The 12,220-nt window shown below is 36.3% G+C and overlaps 1 protein-coding gene across 1 annotated transcript; it reads left to right on the forward strand.

The window, feature by feature from the left end:
* The first annotated feature begins 960 nt into the window (after positions 1-960).
* Positions 961-10,519, forward strand: nrg4 (neuregulin 4). Its single transcript, XM_066701846.1, has 5 exons — positions 961-1,276; positions 2,970-3,055; positions 3,555-3,648; positions 5,317-5,469; positions 7,129-10,519. The coding sequence occupies exons 2-5, from the start codon at positions 3,043-3,045 to the stop codon at positions 7,166-7,168; spliced, it is 300 nt and encodes a 99-aa protein (XP_066557943.1). The 5' UTR covers positions 961-1,276; positions 2,970-3,042; the 3' UTR covers positions 7,169-10,519.
* Positions 10,520-12,220: the final 1,701 nt, after the last annotated feature.

A 12,220-nucleotide genomic window follows, 5' to 3' on the forward strand; every position in this document is an offset into this window, starting at 1 on the left:
TCATCACATTCCCAATCCAAACAATGTGGGGAAGCAATAAAAAGGGCAAACAGAATGTTAAGGTATATTGTCAAAAGTGTAGAACTGAGAACAAGGGCAGTAATGTTCAGACTGTACAATGCACTAGTTAGAGCTCATCTGGATACTGTGTACAGTTCTGGGCTCCACACTTCAAGAAAGATATTGCTGCTCTAGAGGCAGTTCAGAGGAGAGCAACCAGACTTATTCCAGGTCTGAAGGGAATGTCCTACTGAGAGACTGAGGAACTGAACCTTTTCACCCTGGAACAGAGGAGACTACGTGGGGACTTGATCCAAGTCTTCAAAATCATGAAAGACATCGACCACATCAAACCAGAGGAGCTTTTCCAGATCAGCAGGGACACACGCACCCGGGGACACAAATGGAAATTGGGCCTTAGTGATCTTTCCTAAGAATCCAAAAGAGTATATTTCCATTCCAAATCCAGCATCTGCCAAGTGAGTTTTATTTGACACCGTTGAAATAAAATAATGCTCTTGTGAACATTAAAATATGTTAACTAAAGTTTTGTGAACAGTGATTCAGACCACAGAACAGTGTAAAGATCCCAAATGATTGGACCAAGAATAGAGGGTGGGGGCGCATACATTCACTCCATAGACTGACTTCTCTCTGTCTTACTCCGAGTCATCACCACGTTCCTGAATGTGGTACCTACGGAATGAAGACTATTTTATTTAATTCCTGAAATTCCACTGACTTGATACAATCATCAAATCTCACCACCCAAACATCAACCCAAAATTTAAATGACGCGTTTCCTTAAAGACATGACCTAGTAAATGTTGCTCTTTGACTTGCCATTGTTATTAATTGCCGCAGAAAGGAAGCCTTGATGTAATCGTATCACAGAACGTAGTAGAAACAAAAATCTTAGGTATGTCTGGATAAATCTTTAAAAACGCACTTCCCTATGCAATAACGCATATACACAAGAACTGTGCACGAATTGTGTGTTAAACGCAGAAGGGATTAACGGCATAATAACACAGTCAGTTTCACAAATACGACAGATTACTTTACAATATGGCTATTTGTATTAGGAAATATTCAACCACTCGAAATGTGGACTAACTGCAATCACAACATTGTTCAGCTTTAGGTGGCACCCACGCCTACTGACGTTGAACTACAGCATATGTAACGAGAGTTCCCAGGACCTTTGCAAAGGAGTCGAGCTGATTAATTTTGACAACCTACTGGAACTTTCTTGGAACTAAATTTAAATTTAGCAGTAAGTACTAAACCTTTCATTTTTAACAAATGCTTTTACATTTTCTGTATTAATAATGTACTCTTCTAGATTTTTTAAATAATTGATATAAGGGGATATTACGTTAACTTGCGACGTTAAATGCTAGGAGCCTTCACTATCCTTATTTCAAGAAGGGCTTTCTAATATTTCTAGTCTGCTTTCAAGTGAATGTATCTACTTTAAAACGCAAGTCGCAGTTTTCAAGTCACAGTAAAAACTGTTTATGGACAGAATCCGCCAAACGGCATAGTTGTCCATGACCACTGGACCCGTGTGCAGTGATCTCTCTATCAGCAATGTATCTTCCTCTTGAAAGGAAAGGGTTGACATTTAGTTACCTAACAATAAAAGGGGACAGCTAAACTCTTTACTGATATGATCTTTTAATCTCTCAGGTTAGAGTGCCTCTAAAAACTGCCCTAGATGTCCAATTAATTTTCTATTGATACTTCTATCAGCTGAAAGACTTCCACTATCAACTGGGATTAAAGCATTAGTTTTGTAGTTCAGTACAGCTACAGACCTTGGAAACTGACATTAAAAAACACGTTTTATGTATTTCAATATGAAAATGCATTTCCTAGAGTTCCTTGCATTTCGAAATAACAGTATGTCGGGTTACTTTACAAGTGAGGTGCTGATGGTGCTGAAATGACGTAATACAAGCTAAGGCAGGGATTCCCAAACCGATCCTGGAGGACCCCCTGTCCTGCTGGTTTTTGTTCCAGTCGAACTTTAGGGGACTTAATTACATAATTCAGCCTTGTATTGTATTGTATTGTTAGTTCGATTAAGGATACAATTAACCAATTAAGATCTCAGTTGGAACAAAAACCAGCAGGACAGAGTGTTCTCCAGGATCGGTTTGGGAATCCGTGATGTAAGGTATCATGATGTTCAATAATAAAGAGCTGGTTTATTGTGAACAACTTTCTATGCGATGTACAGTGTGAGATCTGTGGTGCAGTATTGGATCCGGACAATTTATGCTGTTTTAAGGCATCTTCACTTCATCAGAAATGAAACGTGACCTGCAGCTCTACGGTACTTCCTTTAGTGATTAATTAATGCTATCTTCAGCAGGATAATTAAGGAAGAAAGCTGTATAGTGAGCTTTGTGAAAAAATATGGTATATGTTCATTCTTAATATACATATTTATTTAATTAATATCAGCTGTATATTAACGTTACTTTCTCCGGCAGTGTTAAAATGATAGCCGTTATGTTGTCTGGTGTAGTATCAAATCATACGTCTGTGCATTACATTTGCGATATTTATATGAATACTTGCAGCCTAACTAAACAGAACCATAACAAGCTAAGGAGTTGTATTGGTCCTCAAACTGATTACACAAACCTGCAACCAAAACCCAATTGCTAATTTATACAACCTGCTCCGAAATACCACAAGGGGCAGTATACTTGGCAACAACAAAAACAAAACACTGCGATATGGGTCACCTTGCAAATACAGTGGGAAAATTATGTTTAAATCAAGTTCTACCTGTAAAACATTCATATAATAGATATATCATAATTTCGGTTGTTTGCCAGATTTGAGAAGAAATCTAAAGTGGGGACAGTATATTGCATATTGAAATTAAACCTGTTTCTCGGCTAACCAAGCTATAGCATTTTAACGCCCTGGTTATTTGTTGTTTTGCTTTGCAGAACAACACCAAACATTATTGAACCTCAACTTCTGAAACGTCATTCAGATCAACAGGAAAATAACCTAGGACACATGATGACAGCAGGTAATGCATAGTAGTTACTGTTGGCTATTTCTGCACACTTACGCTTTAATATATAAACTGAATATACCACTCTGTCTGAACCAAGAGTCCATGAGTATGCCAAAAGCCTTTTTATTTTTTGTTTTATAAATGGGATGTATGACAGTAAGTTGCACTGTTAATGCTTCCTTTTCCACAGTTTGACATTTCATAGTAACCGTCACAAAAAATTGGGGGTTCTTTCTTATGGGAGTACAGTATAATCTTAATAAACCAAAGTTGATAAACCAAAGCTTAGTGGGAGACTTTGGTTACTATGGGAACAGAAGCAAAATGTACTATTTACTTAGCTAAGATCTTGTGGAGGAAAAAAAACAAACATAATTTGTCCTTTCAAATGATTTTAGTAAACAGAGGCTCTTAAATACCTGCAGAGAGACTATGGGCACAAATGCAAGGCTTAAATAAAACGTAAGTCTTACATGGAAACTAAACATGTTGCGGTTTTATTTTATTGCAGAGCATGGAGACCTGTGTGAAGGCTCAGAAGCATCCTACTGCTTAAATGGAGGAACATGTTACAGAATCCCTACAGTCTCAAGCCTGACTTGTGTGTAGGTTACCAATTGTGTATTGCTTTGTTTTGACATTATGTATTGAACATTACAGTGCCAAAGATTATTTTCTGTGTTTGTGGTTGCTACCATTTTGGAGGTAAATTACTACTCATGCAAACATAACAAGCTTATCAGTAGTGGTAAACCATCCAGAAAAAGTCTACTGTTGTATGGCTCAGTCTCAGTGTACCTAGATGCAGATATTGTGTGGTGATTATCTTTGTAAAATGTCTAATCTTTTGGTTCGATTTGTGGCTCAGTCACAATACAGCTGAAAATACTTTCTTCCACTTTCAAATCCGTCATGCTTTTCCATCAACCATCTCCACAGAGGTGAAATCCATTATCATTATGATTACAAAGGGTTACAGAGAAGAAAATATTATTTGTCCTCATTTGAAGATTTGTTAGGACAGCATGACTCCAAATAAATGCTGTCTTAAAATCCTTTCACCATGAAGTGAAAAGTAGAATTCTAAAATAATTGAACATTCAACCATGTTATTATTGAGTAATCTAGTTGCGGATCTAAAACCATTTCAAGGAATAATACAAAAAAAACAAAAAACAAAAAACAAAAAAAAACAAAAAAATAAAATAAATATATATATATATATATATACAAATCAGGAATTAAAAGAAAATAACAAAACAAAGAAGAAAGAAAATGAGTTTGGGAATTTTCATGATCTTCTCTTCCTATACCTGAAACTTTCCTCATACAAATCAAACAATTTTACGCAGCAGTGTAAAGGAAAATTGTTGCTGTAAAGTCTGTGATACCTTGAAGAAAATATGATTAGAACAGGAAGGGGTGACTAACCCATTTCAGCAGCTCTCTGCCATGCTTTAGGGGGCTATCATTTTATCACTTTCAGGGCCCTTGGAGATCCTTGTATTTATATTCTGTTGCTATAACAGAAGAAGGGGGAAAAATGAAATGTTAGGGAAAACAAAAACAGCAGCTGCAAAGTAATTGCCAATCACAACGTTCTTATACATTTAAGAATCAAAAAATGAATAACCGCATCTGATAGCTGTGCATCACTGGGACAGTATCTGCATGCTGACACCAGATCAAGTAAAGTAGCAGGATGTGGGTCAGATTTTGGATACCATGCAGAAATTCACAATGGAAAAGGTGGTATTATAGAGGTTTCCGATCAGTGTCTTCAAGTGGTTAAAGCAATTGGTTCAGTTATGTCATTGTTTGGAATGGAAACTAGAAGATCCTGTAGACCTCCAGGATCTGCTTTTGAAGGGGCTCAGAAATTAAATAACATACCCTCCGTCAGGCTGCAGTGGTAGCTTCTACACACTGGATGTGTGATCAAAGACAAGTGTTTCAGTAACACAAAGTCCTAACAACCTTGAGAAATACTTATTTCATGTAAGGTAAGCTGTAGTGTTCAGGAAGTCGTCAAATTGGAGAACGTCATACAAATCAGATGTTAATTTTCTTCCTCCAAGAGTCATGCTTACACCAGTGCCGTGATCTGTTAGATCTGCCAGTAATTGATAGATATCAATGTAAAAATAGATAATGGATATGAAAAAAGCGAAACAATAGATATAACAATGCATTTTAGAGAAGGTCTCGGTCCTTGCCTAGCTAGAGTCCTGCATTTGTGTATTTAGTAACTGAAGTCCCCATCTCTCTGACAGCTGCAAACCAGGCTACAAAGGAAGCAGATGTGAGGAGCTCCAGCTACTGAGCAGTTCCAGCAATGATGACGAGAAGGGCTTGATAGCAGTGATGGTTATTCTGGTGCTCCTTATTCTCATTGTTCTCGCTGTGGTGATCTATTGTGCTTGCAAGTAAGTAAAAGCCACTAACTCTCATGATCTGAAATCACTCTTGTTTTACTCCATTTCTGCAAATGCGGTTATCAGACATAAATAAGCAATTGAAGAAATTAAGTTCTGAAAATAGAATTTTGACAAGAAAACACACAAAAAATCATAGTATTTATTTTTCCCCCGCATTTTTGTTTTTCCTTATCCAGTACAAACCCTATATTCTCATGGGCTACTGTACTGTTATTAGTGTTTTTCTAACCTTGAGTCTAGGGCGCCTGTCTCTAAGCACCAGAATCATTCAAGACTCGTCTTTGCTGGAAAATGTATTTAAGCCCCCCCATCATATCACAGTAAACTAGTAGTCTAATAAAAATAGTATATTTGCTTGCTATTCTACTTGAAGTTTGGTTTCCATTTTCCGCTTGAAAACACAAGCTGGAAAGAAAGATAATACTTAGTAGGGAGATGGTCACTGATACAGTTTAATACTCCTAACTTTGGGAGAGAAAAAACCCCTGCTGATATCAGGGTCTAGTACAATATGCTTCCTCATTTTTATTTATTAAAGCATCTGAGTGTATTAATAGAAGCCAATAGAGATCTACTAACAGGAGAACAGAAGACACGCATCTCCATACATTACATTAAAATGATCTCAGGGCAGAGACTTGGAAATATATCATCTCAAATACAGTTATTTGGAGCTACAGCAATGTTCCATCCCCTTTGGGTTTATATACGCGTAGTTGCAAAAAATAAGTTTCAATGATCCCCAATTATGTGATTATTAAGCACAACTGTTTCGAAGGAAACCAAAACCGTAATATTAAAAATTGCATTCTTCTTTCATAACATATATCCAGACTTGTATTTTTCCAATTTAATAAAATTAATCCGTAAATGTAACACACCAAAAAAATTCCTATGGTAATCCTCAGATGGCTGTAGACAGGCACTGTTATATTTTGGTTAGAGAAAAGAAGAAGAAGAAAAGATCCACTCACCTACATAAGACAAACACTGCATTTTTAGAGGCCTATTTCAATGTGGCATAATCAGCACAAGCTCAGCCACCTGCCTGCATCTCCACCTGAAGAGGTGAATGAGAATCAGCAAGATTGTGGGCAATTATTCTGCAGGTGTCCACAGTGACAAGCAAAGAATTTCCTGTGATTATCAAATAATCAGCCAATTAAAAAATACAATTTGCCTGTAAATGCACGTATAGTTCAGGACACAGATTTGTTTTGTACTGTTTTTTAAATTCCTGGAGAGCAGACATGCAATTTTCTGTGAACTGTGAGTTTTTGTTTTGGTCAGACTAATAAAGAATCTGAAAGTTTCCAGAAAATAAACACAAACACACACACACAGGTATGCATGCTGGTGAATGAGATAAATCGAAAGTGAGAGAGAGAGTTGGCTATATGACACAGAACCCATCCCTATCCTGACCATGCTTTACACATAGACTTAACCCTTAAATGCTGCAAACTAACTGGTTATGACGTGATAATCAGAGAGAGGGGGTAATCTTGAATCCAAAGGAAAAAAATCCAGGCAGGTCCACAGAGCTAGATAAGTAATATTTGGAGAGAAAATAATAATTTAGATTATTTGCTATCTCATCATGTAGAGTATAAGGGTGTCATTATTTTTTTTTTGTGTGTCTTGTAGGTTTCGGAGAAAGAAAGACATTCACACCAACAGAGTATGAAGTTGCTACAAGGGGCCCCTTTAAGCTATTTAAACTATTTAAAATATTATTGTAGACATTTTAAAATGTAGGGAGAGGCATTTTTTTGCATAATGTAGGTGTGGGTCTGGATGCTGTTAATGACAGCGATGATGTATCTACAACTTATGGAGGTCAGGGGCTACCTGCAGTGGATCTGCTCCGTGCAGGCCTGGGCTCCGGCTGATCAATAGGCCCTCAGGCACTGCCAGCCCCGTTTTCCTGCACTTTGGCTGTTCAGCCCGCCTCACCACAGCAATTCCATTATCGGGCACTCAGGCAATCTGTATAAAATACCATTCACAAAGGGCTGCTGTGCCTAATGATAAAAGTAGACCCCTTTGTGCAGATGACAAAGAAAAAACAAACAAACAAAAAACATATATCTGAGTGTATGTAAAACACCAGGGAAAAAAACACAACTTTAATCTTTTAAAAGGTAACCGTGGTTATGCCAAAGTATCTATTGAATAGATTTGTCTGTTTTTGACTTCATTTCTTAATGCATTTCTGAAAATGTTTGTAATTATTGTCCTAGACTTATGTATAATAGAAAGTACAGGTATACCTCACTTTGCATGAGAGCTAGAATCCTGAACACTATCCTAAATGAAATTCATGCTAAATGGATTCTGTTCTACACATAATTAATGAGAATAGGTTTCATAAGCATGAAAAAAAAAAACATGAAAATTAAATACTAATATAAATGTGGTGTTAATCAGAAAATTGATTTGATAAATTAACAATGATACAGATTTGAAGTTCCTGGTGCCTGACAGATGCTCTTTCACTTCATTTTAGATTCTTCCACAGAACTTTCACTTCTGCACACTTTGGGTCCATTGTCATTATAATAATTTTTGTTAATTTGTAACATTTTTTTCCTTTCTTTCTCTAAAATAATGAAGCTAAATGGATCTACCATTGTCAACACTTTAGTCTTTAGGGAGTTATTCTGATTGCAGTGAAGGAGCATCCACTTTGTTTGATTTTTGACTCACTTTGTGAATTTGAATAATTACGTTTTTTAATTTCTCAGTGTAACTGAACTGAAAGGCTATGCCATCTAAGGCGAGTGCCACAATTCAGTTTTGCTAATATTCTAATGATTTTTAACATTTCATTTTTAAATTCATTGATTTAATAAATTTGTGTTATAAAGGATCCGTGCATAGTGGGGCCATGGAAAGCGGGTTATACCTGTACTAGTATATGTGTATTTATCTGGCTCAGCTGGAAACCACATATATATTTCAAGTCACATACAACAATTTCAGAAGGACAGGAAATCCTTCCCCTCCTTCCTAATGTAGTTTTGTTTAAATTATATTTTCCCCAATTTACACTCCAGGCACTTGCTTAAATAATTAATCTGGCACATTGTCAAAATATCTAATATAAAGCACAAAGAAGAAGACAGCATATTGTAAAAAGATTCAGTGTAGATTTGGCAGTTATTACCGCTCATCACGGTCCAAAACTGCCAGCTGTTCCTTAACCCATCTTGCCACTTGACAAGATGTTAACATATTAGGACCTAATGGTTTTTTGCAGCTTTGTAGCTCTAGAACAAAATACAGCAGACATCCAGTGCCAACTGAAGGAGAAACCCTTCACCAACTGACAAACAAGTCTCCCAGGAGCCCAGTCAACAAGAGGTCACTTGAAATCCACAAATCCCCTTACACTGAATAATGGTATAATAGAATAATATATAATGGTTTGGTCTCACACTCTTAGTCTTTGGAGACTGGAGTTCCCAATTACATACTTTATCTAGGTATTCTATTAATTAGAGATGTTAAAAAGATTAAAATGTGCTTTTGACTCAAGGTAAAGCACTCATAATAATGTCATCAGACCAATTAAGAAACTAAAAGTGTGGTGGGGACAAAAGCCAAAGACAACACGCTCTGTTGGAAGTGCGTCCGAAATCCTTCGAAGCAGCCCATAATGACAACAGTCCCCCATCTCCATCTCAATCACATTAGAAAACACAAAGCCAAATGAGAACAGGAAACAGAAATGATCAAAACAAAATTGTGATGTCACGTAGTCATCGCTATATAATTGAAAAGAATGATACAGAGAAAAGGTAGTACAAGAAAGGAGCACTAAAAAGGAATATCACCTTACCTTCCCATCAGATGGGGGAATTGAAAATGACAAAGAACGCAAGCATTAACAAGGGACACTCCTTTCAAAGCGCCACAGAGCCTGCTCAGTATAGGAGTTGCTAAGTAAATTTTATGTAATGGAAAAAAAAAAACACAAAGTAGTGTTTTTCAGAAAAGGCAGTTTCCCCCGTCCACAGCGCTGAGGACACACCGTCCGCTTGTTCTTCCTTCCTTGAACTCTGTTCAATTAAATACATTATGTTCGTAATCAGATCTTCCTTTCAGATCTCAAACAGTTGGGAGTTTTTCAAGCTGCCTGTAAAAAAAGAAATTAAAAAATGCACGGATAACTTTAAAATCCCTAGCTTTTTAAAGAGCCGGAACCAATTAAAAACATTTAATGAATCAGATTATTAGTTCAGTTAGGGATTTTTATTAAATAATTTAGAGCTCAGTTGGAATAAAAGCCAAAACAAAAGCCAGTGGCAAGAGGAGTGAGTATGGACCAGGCAATTATTCAGGCAATAACTCAGAAACCCTCCACAATAACCCCACTTTTAAAACTCTGTCTTGTGATTTGGGGACTCCCAGTGCTGTTATGTATGTGGTCTGTGTAACTTTGTCTTCATATGAATTTGAATGTAAATATATTTGATATCTTCCTGTGAGGTGGTGCTGTATACCAATTATATTCACCCATGGCCCTGTAGAGCCCTGGGGTCTTATGTTTTTCATTCCATCTCAGTACTTAACGACTTAATTGATTCAATTTATTTACTAAATTGGTCTAAATTGCCACTTTGAAGATAATTTACCTATAACATCATAATTATAGTCCTGATTCTTAGTAATTTATTGGACACTTTCACCCAAGGAGAATAGGGCTTGTGCAGATTACTGTATCTGTTGGTAAAAACTGCTGCATAATAAATTACAATAGATCCTTCTTTTTCTGCATCTCACCCAAAAGAAAGAGGACATGAGGGTAAAGACCTTTGCCAAGGGTGACTCTCAGCGAAGCAGTGGCAAAGCAAGGACTTGAACTGGGAATCTCCAGATAGCCAGCGCTTTAACTTTCTCTCCTTCTACGTCCTGCAGGCCTATAGCTCCCCAGTCCCAGTCTTCACACACTGGCCACATCATGTCAAGGCACAAACGTATGGAGCGCCGTTTGTACCAAAAGTGTTCGTCCGTCAATTTTCCATACAAAAGTCTGAAATAATGTATATATTTAAAAAAATATATAAGCCTCCTATGGAGGCTTTCACACTGCCAGAGTCAGTTTTACATGACTCAGAAAATTTGAAGACCTCCTAAGGTTGTAATGTATTTTACAAAAAATGTAATTTACCTCGGACACCTTGGCGGGACACAACCAGTAGGAAAGGACCTTGATTGTCAGTCATTCCTAGTTACCAAAGGATTAATTCAACAGCTTATCTTTAAAGCAAAATGAGGGATTGTGAATTGTTGTTCCAACAATGAAAGGGAAATTAGTTATAAAACAGGACATTAGAAGACAAAACATTTAAGATGCAACCTACAATTCACAGACTACATCAATTTCCATTGGGAGTTCTTCTTTGAAAACATCTGAAAATGATAACATGAGGAGAAACTGCCAAAACAAATAAGCAACTTCTTAAGTAAACCATCTTGCAAATTATACAGTTTTAAATATATGTGCTTCATATTACACACACACACACATATATATATATATATATATATATGCAAAATGATAAGTCTCTCTGTTTTTACTATTTATAGGTATGTGTATGAACATTCTTGTTTTATTCTATAAACTACTGACAACATTTCTCCCAAATTCCAAATAAAAATATGAATGGAATGGAATGGCTGCCATACATGTAGAGATGCTGATTTAAGAATAAATTGCAGGGGTCTCTTAATTGTTTGCAGAGCTGTATATAATTATATATATAAATTAATATTTTGTTCTCATGTGTTTTATCTTTATACTCTTAAAGAAGAAATGAATTGTTGGTGATTTAGAAATATAAATGTGTTTATATTATCTGTTTTGGTCTAAAATGTGCACTTTTAATAAATACTTTTAATAATACTTTTTAAGACAATCTCAGTATTCTGAGCATGAATCATACTTATGTGATTATGTAATGTGAACATCATTCTACAAAAAAGGATAGATTATTTCATTGTTAAGTTTTAATAGGCAACTCATTTATTTTTAGCCCAGGATGTTGCTCTTGGAGACTGCCCTTTTTTGACTTTATGAGTGAAAGCGCTTGACTCGTAATGAATTTAATTAATGTGTGGATTTCACAATTTCTGTTTATAATCCTTCAGTCAATATTCAATTTATAATAAAAACACTTTGTCTAAAGGGCCTTGAGGCACTGGACTGTACATTCTTGTGGTGGAATTTATAAATATGATCGGGTGTGCAAAGGTTATTTATATTAATAATATGAAACTACAAGAAATATTTTAAGAACTACAAACATTACACAGTCTAAGCTGACAACAGCAAAACTAATCATTAACAAACTCAGAGATAACTTGAAAGCAAAAGGTCAAGAGAAGCATATTATAGTTTCCACAAGTCACTCAGCTTGGGAGGTGTTCCCCACAGGCCATAGATCAAAATAGAGATGCAGTCATCAAGAAAGCACACAAAGTTTTTTAGATACCACTGCTGTATTCCAGTTTGGTTTATGTTCTTGTTCCTGCTTCAGATATCTATATATAAATAACCACTCTAGGGCCACACCCCCCCCTTTTATACGCCTGTACTATATAAAGAAAGAGTTTATTCTCTTCTACTCTGACCTGCATTTCTGGACCATTGCGTTTGATTAATCCTAACTAACAAATCCCATTGCAAAGGATTACGGTTTCAAAATACATTGATGGATGTGGTTATCACTTC

This window comes from Amia ocellicauda, chromosome 4 (genome assembly GCF_036373705.1).
Source record: "Amia ocellicauda isolate fAmiCal2 chromosome 4, fAmiCal2.hap1, whole genome shotgun sequence".
In the NCBI taxonomy this organism is placed as follows: Eukaryota; Metazoa; Chordata; class Actinopteri; order Amiiformes; family Amiidae; genus Amia; species Amia ocellicauda.